General features: G+C 44.2%; 1 protein-coding gene and 1 long non-coding RNA gene across 2 annotated transcripts; one reads left to right on the top strand and one right to left on the bottom strand.

Moving 5' to 3' along the window:
* The first annotated feature begins 535 nt into the window (after positions 1–535).
* On the top strand, positions 536–3245 carry LOC124005247. The gene is made up of 3 exons (XR_006833593.1): positions 536–1364; positions 2285–2346; positions 2445–3245. It is a non-coding gene; the product is annotated as an uncharacterized LOC124005247 (long non-coding RNA).
* On the bottom strand, positions 2847–14157 carry LOC124005246 (neutral amino acid transporter B(0)-like). The gene is made up of 8 exons (XM_046314325.1): positions 13455–14157; positions 8446–8488; positions 7948–8016; positions 7634–7800; positions 7119–7352; positions 6728–6922; positions 6373–6507; positions 2847–6160 (listed from the first exon to the last, which is right to left on the bottom strand). Exons 1-8 carry the CDS (start codon positions 13982–13984, stop codon positions 5923–5925), a joined length of 1611 nt encoding a protein of 536 aa, XP_046170281.1. The 5' UTR covers positions 13985–14157; the 3' UTR covers positions 2847–5922.
* Between the last annotated feature and the right edge of the window lie 3693 nt (positions 14158–17850).

Here is a 17850-nt window from a genome sequence, read left to right as displayed (position 1 = left end):
CTTTTGTACCTGTTTCCTCCAGCATCTTCACAAGCTCCTTTGCTGTTGTTCTGGGATTGATCTGCACTTTTCTCATCAAAGTATGTTCATCTCTAGGAGGCAGAACGCTTCTCCTTCCTGAGCGGTATGATGCTGTTTATACTTGCGTACTATTGTTTGTACAGATGAACGTGGTACCTTCAGGCGTTTGGAAATTGCTCACAAGGATGAACCAAACTTGTGGAGGTCTACAATTCTTTTTCTGAGGTCTTGGCTGATTTCTTTGGATTTTCCCATGATGTCAAGCAAAAAGGCACTGAGTTTGAAGGTAAGGCCTTGAAATACATCCACACTTCCAATTGACTCAAATGATGTCAATTAGCCTATCAGAAGCTTCTAAATACATGACATAATTTTCTAGAATTTTCCAAGCTGTTTAAAGGCACAGTCAACTTAGTATATGTAAACTTCTGACACTGGAATTGTGCTACAGTGAATTATAAGTGAAATAATCTGTCTGTAAACAATTGTTGGAAAAATTACTTGTCATGCACAAAGTAGATGTCCTAACCGACTTGCCAAAACTATAGTTTGTTAACAAGAAATGTGTGGAGTGGTTGAAAAACAAGTTTTAATGACTCCAACCTAAGTGTATGTAAACTTCTGACTTCAACTGTATCTACATGACAGGTCAATTGGAGACTCCTTGCAGAGGTCCATTATTCTGTATAAGCTGTAAGTTAAGTATAGAGACAACGTATTTACACATTCAAAACGGTATTCTGGTGCACATAATTTTCCTGTACATACATGACCAGGTATTTAGTAAGAAATTACATGGTAAAATGGTAATTACACAGTAATTATATTCAACCTTGTTTGGGGGGGGGGTTACCATTAAGTACCAGGAAGTATTAGCTATTATTACCACATAGTTCCCTAGTCATTTTCAGGTGCTCAAAGTGCTACCAGATATCCAATGGCATATCCACCACAACGTCAGCTGCTGTTAAGCAATATCTGACACAATCAGTGTCGATACCGGTGTTATTATTGTCATGAATATAAATATGTTGGTCAGTTCTGTCCTAAAGCTAAAGACATATTTCATGGCGTACATGTGCGGATATGTTGCACTGATGCACTTTCTTATTTGAGATTTGTGCACTTCGTGTTCAGTGGATGAGATGTATGACTTTTGACCTTTTGAACTGTCGACTGATGCCATCGGGGTAGGCCTTGGCATGTTCCATCAGCTTGCCGATTATGGCCGTCCCATTTCCCAGTGGTAAAATGAGGAGCTTCCTCTTCAACTCTGACTTGGATATTCACCTGAGGCCTTGGATAAAGCTCTATCAGTCCATGCGGGCGCGTTCAAATCCCAGGTATGAATTATGAAACTATCCACTAGTTTATCCAATATTCTAAATTAAATGTGTGTATCTGTGTCATCTGTTGTGTATGTGTGTCATCTGTTGAGTGTTGCTGTCACATTTGTGTCCTACCTTGACTGGAATGTTAGAAGTCATCTGAATTGTGGGTGAAAGACTGATGTCTAGTAGGTGCCACTTGTTGTGCTTGACCTGTCTTTTTACAAGTGAGGAAAAAGGCTCAAAACTCACCAGCACACTAACCAGAATTTTGCTGTCAGTGTGTGTCACTTTTTCATGGACTGAAAAAAAAAAATTATTACACCACTGCTATTTGTGTTTCATCATTTGAGGTGTATGGCTTTGATGAGACAGCTTTGTATACATTCCAGTTTTTCAGGAATCATTTAAGAAATTCATTTACCAGGAGGGCCTAAAGCTTTCTTTGGTTTTGACAAAAATAGCAGGATTTAGTATGCAACTCCCCTGTCTCGCCAGCAGGTGGCAGAAGAGCCTTAACATTTGCACAGTCTCCTTGGCCATGTCTAGCCACCTCTGAATGAGGCGGCATGTAGTGGACATTGAATGGGTAACTTATGAATATTGCCGTGGTAAAGTAACTAGCTGCAAAATCCCCCTGACAAAATCTATCCAACTAAATTGCATTTCTGAATCCTATATTGATAAGCTAAATCCAAATACAAGAACACCAGAACACACTTCAGTGTACTCAATATACCTCCGTCTTCTTTCTTTCCCTCGGGATGTAAAGTAGAACCGTTGGCTGAATTCAATTGGGAGGGGTGTAAAGTTACATTGCTAACCGAAGAACCATGATCAGGTCTAATAGGAGACCCAGGAATGCCACTGTAGTACAATTTACCCTAAATGTCCCCTGTTGTAAAACCTAATGCCAGCCATTCTTCCACTGACAGAAGGGGCCATATAGCACTGAACCTCATGAAACCCCTCTGCGCCGGTTAGTGTGGGGACCCAGGTGAGCGATGTAATATTGTAATGTTGGTGACTGCATTTTGTGTGTGTTGGGAAAGTCTGAAGTTCCATTAGAATGAATAGGAGGACGTTCTTTTACAGGCCTCTCCGTCAACACCTCGTGGAGGCTGGATGCAGTACCAGGTAGTCTGTGTAATGTGTTCGTTCATGGGCATCGCCAGTAACTACTACCTAACCAACATGTCTTGTCTGGAGGGCCTATTCACAATGTGTCATATATATATATTGTGTACAAAATGCAATAGACTGACTAGGTGAATGCAGGTGAAGCGATCATATCCCTTATTGATATAACTTGTTAATACAAATCAATTTCAAATCAGTGAAGATGAAGGAGACGGGTTACCGAAGGATTTTTAAGCTTTGAGACAATTGAGACATGGATTGTGTATGTGTGCCATTCTGAGTCCCATCCACCATCACCACACATATCTGGACACACGCTGACTCACAAACACAAACGTGGTGACGTCACTCCGAAGACGCTGTGGAATGATAAGCATTTATTTACAGATTTGCATAAAAAGACAGCAGGGAGAAAAGGCTACGGAACCAAAAGGTGGCATCAAAGGTTCAAAAGTGGTTTTTGCAATATAAAAATATATGTTTACATCTGAAAAATAGGATGCTGCACCTTCAAGACAATTGTTCCAAACGAGATATCAACCTGGCTGATACAGTAAACTGTATTTTTGTAGCCTTCTTTTTGCAAACTATCCCCGGTAAACCAGCATATTGCTAGTATGTCCACTATTGAAGGTTTACCTTTGTAAATCACTATCCCTAAAATAAATAAGTTCAGAGAGTAGATCGAGTCTTTTTTTCTTTTTTTTTTGCTCAGGAAAATGGTTGTCAACGTAAATGTTGAACTGGAACTCAAGTAACAGGCCAAGTATATGCTTCTACTTCGAAAGTGCTAAATCGTACTGGCGCAAATGCGGTCTCGCCGCACGTTTTCAGGCGGCTCGTTGCGTTGTTCTCGGGCAAGTCTTCATTGTCGAGCCTCGGATGATGTCGGTGAAGGCTGGATAACCCGAGAACTGATTCAAGCCCAACGATAGGGGGCGTATCATTTCAATACAGGCGGTGAGGTTAGGAAACCAAATCTTCAGAGAAAAGGTGAGGAATTGTTCAAGCTAGAATCCTTAGTTGTTACATACATTCTCGGACGTATAAATTAATGACAGTGTACCCATTGATTCTTGAAGAATATAACTTAGAAATGCTCATGGGCTTAGTTCAACTGTTGAACCCCAATCTGAACCCCAAAATAAAAGCGTTGTATACTCCAAACGAAGTATTTGTAGACAAACACTGTACGGCCTCAAAACATAGTTTAAACTATCATTTTGATATCACGGATTGTCAGTCCTTGCATACTATTTGCTTCGAATTGATCCAGGTCCATCCCTCCGCTTTTTAACCAAAACACAGGCAGTGACAGATGGATTTCCTCTCAGCGGTATGGACTGACCCTATCAACGCTGGATGGATGGGTATTACAAATGAGCGGACCACAGGACACATTGTCTGAACAGACTGCATGAACTAACCGCAACGGTGAAAGAGCCGAACAGAAGTAGTAGGTACATACGCACACAAACAAATAACCGTTGGACAAAATAAAAATCTTTTGAGAATAAAAAGCTATTACCAACAAATGATTAAAACATCAAATAACTAGCAAAAATACACTGTAAAATAATTGAAATAAGTGCAAAAATATATTTTTAAAGGTGTGCCAATGGTTTCGGTAAGGGACATGCTTCACTTGACGAAGGGAAGCCGGTTTGGAGACAATTTTAAAACGGTAGAACGGACACAAAAAGAGGATAATGTCAGAGTATGTTCCTACTGGCCTCTTCTGCTTTGGAGACCATTAAAAGCAATGAAATAAAACAAATTGATAAATGGCTTACAGCCAATAACAATTGCTCTAAAAATACACTTTTGTCATAGAGACAATTGGAATTTCATTTCTTCCCTCTATAAATTCATTTGCCTCAGAGACTTACCCCACTCATCTTCCCACGCTTCTCCCGAAAGTCCTAAACCACAAAAAAACACAAGACATGCAACCTCCTCTTACTGCGACCCCTATCCTAATGAGGGCACACGGAGTGCAACACCCATAGTGTTAGCAACTAGAACGGACATGAACCTTCTTATCAAGGTCCAAAAGTCAGCCATGTTGGTCAACTATGTTTTGCCAGCGCTGTGGTAAGACAGTGTAAAACAAAAATGATTGATCTGCACTGTATGTGTGTATTAGCTATCTCATTAGCCAAACAGTTTGAGGAATGATTCTATCAAAAAAAAATCTAATTAACTGTGAATATTCCATTTAAAACAATACAGTCAATCCACAGCCATACACTGGCTCAAATCAGTTGATAAGACCATAAATGCAACAAGTATTGATATTCTATCATATAATAGCACTTTCCAAGAAAACAAAATCTGAGACATTTATGGTCTCGTTACATATATTTTAGAGGATATGTATACAGAAAAACCTGTATAATATATATCAATAATTCAGGGTGACATTATTTCTATAGCACAATTTCTGATATATCACATGCTTTACTTTTCCCCCCTGCCTGAGAAAAATCAGAAAATGCATCACCTTTGCCTCTACTGCCATTAATTCCAATTAGACTGGTTTTGAATTTCTCCCTGACCAAGATGGCTGCCATTTTGTCCCATTATGGAACTGAGAGAGATTATGACATATCCTATTCAATTACTAGAGGGGGCTCTCTACGGCAACACCTCTCACACATTCTTGTAACATTGTAAAAAAGTTTGGACCGTAGAAAAACGGGCGATTGTAAGAACGTGGGGGCCCTCTTGTGCTTGGCATAGACGCGAGCCCCGGACTGACTAATTGAAATGACACAGTAACAGATGAGAAGCATTGAACAGAGGCCACATTAGTGTGTGTGATTTTACAGTGAGCTCGTGTCAGAAAGGTCCTTTTTCCCCAGCAGTGGAACATCAGAGGATTTAAACTTCATTTGGTGCATCTTATGTAACAACATAGGAATAGTCATCATCTACTCTCACAGAGTGCAGTGAGATAATTAGTGTAGGCTACTTCATACACAGAAAAACCATACTGTACATGGGAATAGATATAGAATATAGGGAGATATTTACCTCTTCAAGTCTGCCTGCTGTTATACATTTTGTCAAAAATATTTAAAAAGAGAGGAAGTCAAGGCCAGCTCTTCTGAACCAAAGCAGAAATAAATAAATAAAACATTTAAAAATTGGAGGCAAAGGATTCCAAACTAGAGTCCTTATAAAAATCAATGGGGGAAAAAAAGGTTCATGTTAAAATCTGAACAGCCTCTGTTCACACTCTCCTTCCCCCTTCCCCCAACCTGGATCTCTTAGTCTTCTCTTAGAAAGAGAAGACACAAGGAGAGGAATCGTCTATGAATCGAAGTCAGAAAAGGTCCTCTCCCCTCCTTTCTGCATGAGGGGGTCACGTATGGAGAGGCTAGATTGAGGGGTCAAACGGAGGGTCATCGATGACACGGCAGTGAACCATCTACATGACGGACTCTTTCTCAGAGCCGCGAGCCGCCGCCTTCTCGTCGCCCGCACCCCTGCTCTCCTTCTCCCCGATGAGGGGCGAGTGCTCAGGCACGGCGGGCGTGTCATCCTCCATCTTCACCTCGTTTAGCTCCTCCCCCTCCCCGGGCTTGGCAGAGCGGTCCACGTACCACTGCAGCAGCCCGGCTCCGAAGGCGTCGCCCTCCACGTTCAGAACGGTGCAGGTACGGTCACTGGAAACAAGAGAAATTGTCCGATCACGGTTAAACCAAACCCGGGTTCTTCCACCGTATCCATAACTACGTCATGTCAATGCTGTGTCAAGTGTGTGAAACAGACACAAAAACAGTCATGGCTGTTATGACATGTATACGACAGCATTATAGAGGCCTTGACAGATGGAGGAGCCGTTCCAATGGAACTGCAGTCAACACGAGGTACTCACACGAGCCAGTCGACGGCGAGGATGAGGGAGATGTCGTTGGTGGGCAGTCCCACTGCCTCCAGGATGATGGCCAGCGTCAGCACACCCCCAGCGGGGATCCCTGCTGCTCCCACACTGGACGCCGTGGCTGTCACTCTGACAGAGACACGGGGAGAATTAGTCACTCAAGAGCACAGCGTTTCCGAAAACTCTAAAGCCTAGCAAGTTTGACCCAAGGTTTATACAAGTCTGTTTCGTGTGTGTGTGTATATATACTGTAGCTACTACATTTCAGTTTGCTCCGCTTTACCCAACACAACTGCCGCTCTGAATCGGACTGGATTGAATCAAATGGACTAGAGGGAGCGGGACTCACAGGATGGTGAAGACTTGGATGAAGTTGAGCGGGATGCTGTTGAGCTGAGCGATGAAGACGGCCGCCACACACTGGAAGAGCGCTGCACCGTCCATGTTCACTGTGGCCCCGATGGGCAGAATGAAACGACTGATGTGCTTCGACACACCGTTGTTCTCCTCCACGCACTTCATCATCAGGGGCAGGGTGGCAGAGCTGAGAGAGAGAGGGAGCGTGAGGGGCTAGTCTTATAGTAACTGGTGACATGTTACATAGCATTGGAATAGTTGTATTTGAACTGCAGAGTAATGGAGTTGAGCATTTTTGGCACGGTATAAGAGCAACACTGGTATAAGAGTAATTAAGGCTTACCATCAACTCTAGTATGGCGATCTAGTGACTACAACCGTACCTGGAGCTGGTTCCAAAGCCTGTGGCCAGAGCGGTGAAGATGCCCCACAGGAAGGTGTAGGGGTTCTTGCGGGTGATGATAAAGTATATGCCCGGCAGGACCAGCAGGCCGTGGATGGCGTGGCCAATGATACAGCAGGCGATGTACTTGCCCAGACTGGCAAACAGCGTTCCCACGTCCTCCATCTCCACGATCTTTCCTGCTACCAAGAACATGATTCCAAGGGGGGCATACCTGGAGAGGGGGAGAGGTGGGTTACCGTTGTGAATTTGTAAAGACGCAAATACAATAAGTACCGAAAATTATCATTTAAAAAAAATAATATGTATCAATATTACCACGTGATGCTAGTACCAATACAACAGTGACTTTGTGCCCTTGAAAAACACAACTGAAATACCATATTATCCTAACAATTACGAGTTGACATGTGAAAGATAACAAAACTCATATCACGCGTGTGTCCCCTCCCACATCTATTCCCGACAGTGCTTCTGGGGAAAGGACTCCCTTACCACATGATCCAGGACACAAGCACCATGGTGGCCTCGTTGAAGGAGTTGAAGAACTTGATGAGGATCTCTCCCTCCTCTCCCAGCTTCCTCAGGGCCACACCAAACACTATGGCAAACACCACCAGTCCTAGGATGTTCATACCGTCTTGGTCTGTGCCAAAGGGAACCTAAACACACACACACGCAATATCTCAGGTCAGCGTGACCGATGCCTTCTAGACACGTTCAAACAGTCAACAGCCGTAGGTATTAGAAAGTCAAATGTGACATCCTATATAGATTTCAAACTCATTTTGGCATTTTAGTCTACTCGCCTTCTCAACTGTGATGTGGGGCAAGCCATTAGTGCCATTCTTGGTCACAAACTTGTAGCTGGTAGCGTACTGCAGACAGAGGAGAATTGTTCATTAGGTCACTGATGAAATACATGTTCTTTTTAGTTAATTATGTGGATCCCCCCCCCCCAAAAAAAAGCATTAAAAAAGGAATAATCCACACACATACATATTTGTTTAATGAGTCCACTGTTAATACAGTCCCATCAAGTTGTCAAGATATAGGACTTTCAAAAAGAAAATTGTAACTTGCTACATCATCACGGTGACACGTTTTGTGGTAAATCACAATTTGCTTTTTGAAAATTCCAGATCTTGAAAACTTGATTGCGGACATGCAAAACATGTTGGGACTGTATCAACAAGTGGACTAACGGGGGGATACCAAAAGATAGTTTGAGTGGATTAGTCCTTCAAATCTCGGTTACTCTCACCCTCGCTCGTACTAATATACGTGTGGTACAAGAGGATACTCACAGACTGAAAGGCAGCAGACACCAAGTTGGAGGGGAAGATGTTTCTGGAAGAGAGAATAAGAGACACATTCAGTACACCACACGGGCACCAGCTATGCTGACAGTGACCCTAATGATGATCAGAAACCACAGCTAGAAACTAAAATGTCGGGGATTACAGAAAGCGAAACATTCAGTCAAAATCAGTGCTGAGGGACACAGGGGCTAAACATGTATTTTGTTAGCCAGGGCTAAAATGTATTTTGTTTTCTGGTGAGTAACAGTATACATGCAGCCCTGTGCCCTTTAAGTGTGCTACAAGAGGTAGAAGTTGCCATGAGACATTCACCTGCAGTCACAGTTAAGGATTCAAGCTTTAACCATTTAAGCTGGAAAACTCATTTGAAACCAGAACTAAGCTTTCTTCGCGCCCCTGTTTCGCTCAAAAGCTATGGGATGGGGCTGAAGAAAGGTATCCACTCAAATGCATACAGAGCTATGGATGCAAGAACTGACCAGTTTTAACCATGCTTTGAGTCTAGTCAGTGTTTGTTTACATTTACGTTGTAAAATACGCTTACATTTGGGTTTCTGCTGGGTTACAACCACTGAACTAAACTCATGAGGAATATATAAATGAAATTCTTCAAGAATCAAATGACTGTGTGTGTGTGTATATACATCATTCCAAAAATGGAATTTGGGAAAGGTAAACTGATCCTAGGTCTGTGACTAAAAGGTAAAACCCACGGGATACAACCACTAACTGAACTCCTTGTTCTAACGTCTAAGCGATCTTCCCATGATGCCTTTATGCTAACTCAATGCCTATAACCTTGGGCACAAAACGCCTTACGAGGGAGCCAACCACGAGTGAATAGCAGGGAGCATTTCAGTGTTTTAATCCTCCAACTGCCCCCAGAACTGTTGCTGCTGGGATTACAGGTCCAAACCAAGACCTGCCAAGAGGGGTGGGCAGATGACTGCTCTACAATACAGTACACACCTCAGTGGATTTGCTGTACCACCCCTCAAAGCCACATACTGGCGAACATAGTGGGAAACTCTCAGAGCACTAAGCCACCCCCCCCCCCCCCCCCTTCCCTTCCCTCTTAGTCAACCTCCATATGGATTTAGAGTAATGAGGGATTAACTTCTTTCATGTTTTTATCCTGTATCTCTTTCTGACCTGAACACATGCCGGGCGGGACAGGAAACAATGCATTGTGGGATTTAAGCTGTCGCACCATGTGACCGAGGATAGAATAACCCGAGACAGAAGTTGCCCTGAAACCACATTTTTAGGAAGGTGACCTGTATCAGTAACAACCCCTGTCAATTCAACAACAACCATCTATTTCCATGAGTTGTTGCAGGACCTGGTCAAACAGGGAAAGGAAATGCCCTCTCTAGACCGCTCTGTCGCTCTGGATGGGAGTGAAGGTTCCCGCGCAAACAGGATGTAAAGACGTTAACGTGGCTGTCTGATTTTCCCCCTGACGCCCCGAGCAGCACAACAGTCTGCCCGCCCAAAACTCACATCTCAGTTTATATTTAGTAACAGGCTGACTCCGCCTACCCCCTCCATTTCCCTATTTATTCTTCCTGTTATGCCGTGTCATGACAACCCAATGCCACCACAGCCATTAGAGCTAAATTAGCATAGCCACGGCTAGAATAGACGGAAAAAGAGAACAAACAGGGCTACAGGTGTAAGCGGAATACACACACTGACGCGTACAGACACACCCGAAAAACAAAAAAACATTCTGTGTGGCAGCCGTACCTATGCCAAAGACCCAAGGAAGGCTTCTCTCGTTTTCAGACATTGTGCATCTCCAGTCCCGACATTCCCTGCATTCTTAGTCAGAAAGTCACCGCCTTGTTCCTTCCCTACCACAGTCCTACAGAGATCCCTAATTGAGGCGCTCCCTCCTCTCAACGCGAGACTCTGTCCATGAACACTAAACGACTGTAAATGTGCAACAGCACTCATTTAAAAACAATAACCCCTCTCGGTCAGGGTGCACTTTTGGAATGTGATGTGCGCAGACGCCATCCGTCTCCATGTCATATTACAGCAAAAGTTCCGCAGTTGACATTTTGCCATCAATGCTGCGTACACACTTGCGTAACAGCAAGTTGATACTGCATTTGCATGTCAGTGTTCAGATTTACACCCCCGTGGGGTTTGAGTAATGAGCAAAAGGGTCACAACGACACAGCATGCCTGGTCTTCTGGGTACACGTGGAGCATGGTGATGGGCGTGTCGTGTTTACAACCTACTGGGTGGCGTAGACCTCAGCCATTCAGTGTTGTTGACATGTCGCTTTTATGGCCAACCGAGACTGCCTCTACCTGGTCAAACCGGATCTGCGACTGCGTGTGGAACGTGGCAACCATTATGGCGGCACCTTATTTTACATACCAGTGTGAAAACACACCCCCATCCTGGACCTCTCTAGACCTATGAGAACCCATGGGTCCCTCCTGGCTGTACGTGGCTAAATGACGCAGATGGTAGACACCCTTGCAGTCACTCCTGAAATACTGCTCAGGGAGGTGAGCTAAATGCCACAGAGACAGAGAGAGAGAGCGAGCGCAGGGAGGAGGGGTGGGGTGGGGCAGGCCAGTGAGGGTGGCTGATGCAACACGCCTGATACCTTACCTCCAGCTTGCTTTGTCCCGAAGCGGTATTACCATGATCCCCCATTCAAATCCGAATGAATAGTACTTACTGCCCTTCTCTCTGGCTCTTAATGCTGTCTACATATGAACAGCTACGGCCCGTTGTCCTGTATGTTTGTCTCTGTGTTTCGTCTCAGGGTTAGACTAACAAGTACAACACTGCCTGCATAGGGGCACCTGTGAACAAAGCACTGAACTGACAAGTGGGAAAGCAAATGGATGAAAGCCAGGTGGAGATAAGCAGTGGAGGCTGCTGAGGGGAGGGAGAGCTCATAATAAAAACGGCTGAAACGGAGCAAATGGAATGGCACCAAAACCATGTGTGATGTGTTTGACCCCGTTCCACTAATATTGCTCTCGCTATTACCACAAGCCCGTCCTACCAAATGAACGTGCCACCAGCCTCCTGTGGAGATAAGAGAAGGTAAGCAAAGTATAACCGGAAGTGAAGGGGAGTGAGGGGTTATCGTGCCCGGTCGGGAAATGTGATGCCTTGTTCCTCTTCAGTTGGTTTATGACCTTTATTTAACCTCAGGACCGGTTTAAACCAGTAAGTTATTGAGGTCATTTGTAACTACGAGAACCTGCCACAACTTTTTGTGATATTGTGTTCATATGTACGCGAGAGAACGGAGGAGAGCGAGAGGAGGGAGTGAAAAACAGTGTGCGAGCGTGCGTGCTTTAAAGGGCTCCTCGTTTCCGCTGTAGTGAAGCGCTCCTCGGCCCGGCTTATTGCCAAAACGGGAACCCGAAAGAGAGTGGTCATTTCAAATGAGCCACATGAGTCACACAAGCTGCACAATTAACCATCATCCTTTGTGGCCTGTGTGTCCTCACGAAACTGACAACCTTTCTCATTGATTCCTTGCCGAGAGCCACACGCATCCAAGAAAGTCTGATTCAATGTATTTATTTTTTAATATCAAAATGGCGCACAATGCATTAGAAACAAGTGGATTCCTTATGCGTTGGACTGGGAAGGAGAGGTTTGCTAGCTTCTTGTGGTAGCATGACTCCCCCCCCCCCCAACAGTCACCATCAGGGGTAACTATGTAAACGCAACCTGATGCTTTGGAACATCAGCATATTAAGATGGGTTCAGACAACCAAGGTCCAGTAAATCATTTGTAAATCGTTTGTTTTAGGATATCGTAGTAGTAAGGGGCTCAATGCAGAATGCCACTGAATTTGCCACATTCGTAGGAGATTTTGAGTATGGTGACCAGCTGTTCACCACTTCCTTACTAAATCCAACGACATGGTGACGTGTGTATGATCAGTGTGCTTGAGCCTTTTAGGGCACCAAAGCAGTAGAGGTGTACATTGTAATAAAACTAGAATACACAACCATCATTTTGCCCACTGATTCGGTTTGAACATCCATTACTGTTCATTGACTGGCAAGACAGATAATGTAGAACAGTATTTCTTAGTGTGTCACCCCTAGGAATGGAAAAAAGTATTCTGAGCATAGGGTTTTTTCTTGGCGCACTGGGGTTGTGAAATGTTTCAGGAAAGTGTGCTTACAAGCAAAGACTGTGCAATCATTTCGTTGTCTGTCTCTGAGAACAGCATCATCCCTCTTTTTAAAAAACTTTATTTTGTTTAAAGCATGACAAAGTGTGGTAAACCAAGAAAGAACGGAATGTCCAAGATATCTTTCCTCATCTGGTTTTGACAGAGGCATAAATTACGATTTTATTTTCCGGGCGCACAGCAAACGGAACCCCGGCCGGTTGAGAAAACTGTGCCTTTATTAATGAACCTGGATGGCGACAACAGTCCCAGAAAGAAGGACTGACAGTCCCCTCTTTCAAAATGTCAAGAGACCATATTTGTACTGACCCAGCACGAGAGCACTGGCCAACAATTTTAAGACAAACTTGCAGTCAGACTGCTTGGCTCGGTTTTCTAATTCATATACGGAATTGTATGCCTAATTTGGGAGATTAAAGCAACATCCCAAAGAACCCCACTCAAATTCAAACAGTGGGCTCATTAGCTTGCTGCTGGCTGAGGGAGTCTGCCACGTGTGTGCATTGTGACAAATAAGAACGCCTACAACACAAGGCAAGGTCGCAGCCACTTCAGTGAACGAGCCCCCAAATGGCTATTTGTATTTATGCCATTTAGCAGACGCTTTTATCCAAAGCGACTTAAAGTCATGTGTGCATACATTCGACGTATGGGTGGTCCCGGGGATCGAACCCATTACCCTGGCGTTACAAGCGCCATGCTCTACCAACTGAGCTACAGAAGGACCACTATGTCACATCAGCCTCTCTGCCCATTTTGCTTAGCCTACATCACCACCCTGCCACTGCCGGACAATTGAATCTCACCTGATCAGGTCCAAGAATGAGTCCACCACTTCTTTGGTCGGGGGCAGCTCGCCGTCATCCAACAAAATCGGCTTGGAGCCGGTATTCGATCCGGGGGAGATGATGAACGCCATGATCACCCCGATGGCTGACGCAATTAAGGTGGTGACCAAAAAGAAGAGCATGGCCCAGCCGCCTAGCTTACCTAGGGCTTTGGGGTCGATGCTGGCCGCCCCGGACACCAGACTGCACACGACCAAGGGAATTATGATCATTTTCAGCAGCCGGATGAGCAGTTCACCAGGGAAACCCACATAGAGGATCTGTGTCCTGCTCAGCTCCATGGGGCGCACGCCAAGTCCGATGAACACCCCGATGATCACCCCGGCCACGGTGAGAATCACCAGAAAGTTGGCCATGACTAACCTCTTGATTTTCTCCGTTGTTGTCTCTTTGGAAGACGTATTGTGGCCGAATCCGTTGGCTACCAGCTCATCTTGATGCGCCTCTCCGTTGGATGCATTCCCCTCCAAGTTGATCTTTTCTGCCATTGTGCGCCCTGAGTGTATCTTAACACCTAAACAAAATAATTATATGGAGAGAGAAAATGATAGTCAAAGATTGTTTGACTATAGGATCTGTTAGTGTAGCCGTTGGAGGTAATAATGAGCTTGTATTGTAGCGAAATGACTCCGGTGAGTTGCTGCGCCTCTCAGCCCGTAATTTATAATCCAACCCGCGCCGGGAAAATGCCTGGTAACGTCAAGTAGAGGGCGGGCTCATGCAGGTTGGTGACGTGCCCATTTCATTACCTATTCATTACATTACACTATTCAAACAACCTTTCTAGGCCATCTGTCCTAATACAAAAATAATTCTAAAATCAAATAGAAGGGGAGCAATATCATCTTACATTTTATAAACCATGACTGCACAAATAAAATAATTTCAAATGGACAAATAAGTAAACGCACAATGAGCAATTAAATCACGCATATTTTTCCTATGATTGATAAATATGTTTCAATGACGAATGAAATTACATTTGATAAATGAGAAGTACACTAAAATGAGGGCATCATCCTGAACCTAGATCAGTGTATCTAAATCCTTCATTGTAGCCTACCACTGCCCCAGATGACACGTTAGGGGTGGATTGCATCAGCATCAGTGATTCCACCTTTCTCGTTCACGCTCAGAAGAAGAAGTTGCGGTGAGGGTGTACAGGTGTACAAAAATATCAAAATACACATAATGTACCTTTCAAGGTAGACATATAATCTCACATGGTACTGTGTGGTACCTTTTAGGGTACATCTGCAGATAATCTAGTATAATGGTACATTGTACCCAATATTTGTAAAATATAGAAGTTACAATCATCACACACTCAAAAACCTGCCCATCAGTATCATATTTCCCAGCATACTCTATTGCCACTTGACTTTTTTTAGAATTGTTTGTTTGTTTTTGCATGCACATAGATTGATTGATTTTATGCTACACAAAGATAAATAACATATTTTTTCAAAACGAATTCAATCCTTTACTGAGATGGTTGTTCCAGTTAAGATGGTTTTGTTGTCTTTATTTATCCATTTATCTCAGCTTGACAGTCATTCTAAAAGGAGGTTGCAGGTTATAAAAAATAGAAATAAAATTGGATATCCTAACTCTGGCTGGGAATTACATATCACTTTGCATGCCAGCCTAGTGTGACCTGCCCGATGTGCCTGCAAACCAGGAGATTCAGACCACTGTGTTAGGGTAAATCTATGCTGTCAAAGTATGTCCTTATGATATGTGTAATGTATTGTCAAAAATAGCATAATTTCAATGATCAAATATTCACTTAGGCACTCACTTGGTGAAGGCTACAGAACTGAAAGCCATAGGCCGTGTTCGAGAGGATCAAAACCGCAATGTTTCATGGGTGCCTTGTGACTGACAGACAATTGATCTACAAATAATGAGTCATTACTTATGATGCAAGGTGATTTGTAGATTAGTTAGTTGGGAACTCGCCTGCAGTCATTTTGATGCTCTTCATTCAATGGCATTGAGGAACACACCACCTCAGTCATTGGCTTCATCAATAAGTGCATCGATGACGTCGTCCCCACAGTGACTGTACGTACATATCCCAACCAGAAGCCATGGATTACAGGCAACGTACGCATTGAGCTAAAGGCTAGAGCTGCCACTTTCAAGGAGCGAGAGACTAATCCGGACGCTTATAAGAAATCCAGCTATGCGCTCAGATTAACCATCAAACAAGCAAAGTGTCAATACAGGATTAAGATTGAATCCTACTACACCGTCTCTGAAGCTCGTTGGATGTGGCAGGGCTTGAAAACTATTACGGACGACAAAGGGTATCTCAGACGCGAGCTGCACAGTGACGTGAGCCTACCAGACGAGCAAAATGCCTTTTATGCTCGCTTCGAAGCAAGCAAACACTGAAGCATGCATAAGAGCACCAGCTATTCTGGATGACTGTGTGATAACGCTCTCAGTAGCCGATGTGAACAAAACCTTTAAACAGGTCAACATTCCCAAACCCACTGGGCCAGACGGATTATTAGGCCGTGTACTCAAAGTATGCGCGGACCAACTGTCAAGTGTCTTCACTGACATTTTCAACCTCTCCCTGACTGAGTCTGTAATACCTACATGTTTCAAGCAAACCACCATAGTCCCTCTGCCCAAGGAAGCGAAGGTAACCTACCTAGATTATTACGGTAGCCATGAAGTGCTTTGAAAGGCTGGTCATGGCACACATCAACAGCATCCTCCCAGACACCCTAGACCCACTCCAATTCGCATACCGCCCCTACAGATCCACAGATGACGCAATGTCAATCGCACTCCACACCGCCATTACTTTCCTGGACAAAAGGAACACCTATGTGAGAATGCTGTTCATCGGCTACAGCTCAGCGTTCAACACCATAGTGCCCACGAAACTCATCACTAATCTAAGGACTCTGGGACTAAACACCTCCCTCTGCAACTGGATGCTGGACTTCCTGACAGTCTTACCCCAGGTGGTAAGAGTAGGCAACAACACTTTCGCCATACTGATCCTTAACACTGGGGCCCCTCCGGGGTGTGTACTTAGTCCCCTCCTGTATTCTCTGTTCACCCACGACTGTGTGGCTAAACACGACTCCAACACCATTATTAAGTTTGCTGACAACACAACAGTGATCACCGACAACGATGATACGGTCTATAGGGAGGAGGTCAGAGAACTGGCAGTGTGGTGTCTGGACCTCTCCCTCAATGTGAGCAAGACAAAAGAGCTAATCGTGGACTAACAACGACGGGGAGTGGGTTGTGAGTTTCATGTTCCTTGGTGTCCACATCACCAACAAACTATTATCGTCCAAACATACCAAGACAGTCGTGAAGAGGGCACAACACAACCTTTTCCCCCTCAGGAGACTGAAAAGATTTGGCATGGGTCCCCAGATCCTCAAAAGGTTCTACAGCTGCACCATCAAGAGCATCCTGGCTGGTTGCGTCACAGCCTGGTATGGCAACTGCTCGGCATCTGACCGTAAGGCGCTACAGAGGGTAGTGCGAATGGGCCAGTACATCACTGGGGCCAAGCTTCCTGACATCCAGGACCTATATAATAGGCGGTGTCAGAGGAAAGCCCAGACAATTGTCAGAGACTCCAGTCACCCAAGTTATATAGAGTGTTTTCTCTGCTACCGCACGGCAAGCGGTACCGGGGCGCCAAATCTAGGACAAAAGGCTCCTCAACAGCTTCTACCCCCAAGCCATTAGACTGCTGAACAATTCATAAAAAGCGCCTCTGGAAAATTTACATTGACACACTCTTGTACACTGCTGCTACTTGCTGTTTGTTTGTTCCCTATGCATAGTCACTTCGCCAGCACCTTTTTATTTATTTATTTATTTATTTAACCTTTTTTAACCAACAAGTTCTCATTTACAACTGTGACCTGGCCAAGATAAAAAAAAGCAGTGCGACACAAACAACAACACAGAGTTACACATGGAATAAACAAACATACAGTCAATATTACAATAGGAAAAAAAGTCTATATTCAGTGTGTGCAAATGAGGAAAGATAAGGGAAGTAAGGCAATAAATAGGCCATAGTGGCGAAATAATTACAATTTAGCAATTAAACACTGGAGTGATAGATGTGCAGAAGATGAATGTGCAAGTAGAGATACTGGGGTGCAAAGGTGCAAAAAAAGGTAGTTGGATGGGCTATTTACAGATGGGCTATGTACAGGTGCAGGGATCTGTGAGCTGCTCTGAAAGCTAGTGCTTGAAGTTAGTGAGGGAGATATGAGTTTCCAGCTTCAGTGATTTTTGCAATTTGTTTCAGTTATTGGCACCTACATGTACAGATTACCTTAACTAGCCTGTACCCCTG

This window comes from Oncorhynchus gorbuscha, linkage group LG19 (assembly GCF_021184085.1).
Source record: "Oncorhynchus gorbuscha isolate QuinsamMale2020 ecotype Even-year linkage group LG19, OgorEven_v1.0, whole genome shotgun sequence".
Taxonomy (NCBI): Eukaryota; Metazoa; Chordata; class Actinopteri; order Salmoniformes; family Salmonidae; genus Oncorhynchus; species Oncorhynchus gorbuscha.
Note: the sequence above shows the minus strand (reverse complement) of the source record. Positions and strands in the feature narration are given on the sequence as shown.

Coding starts and splice junctions, on each gene's coding strand:
- LOC124005246 (XM_046314325.1), bottom strand. CDS start 13,984: ATGGCAGAAAAGATCAACTTGGAGGGGAATGCATCCAACGGAGAGGCG. Junction 8,017..8,445: donor TGTCTGCTGCCTTTCAGTCT/GTGAGTATCCTC, acceptor CTCTGTCTGCAG/TACGCTACCAGCTACAAGTT. Junction 7,353..7,633: donor CTTGTGTCCTGGATCATGTG/GTAAGGGAGTCC, acceptor CCCCCTCTCCAG/GTATGCCCCCCTTGGAATCA.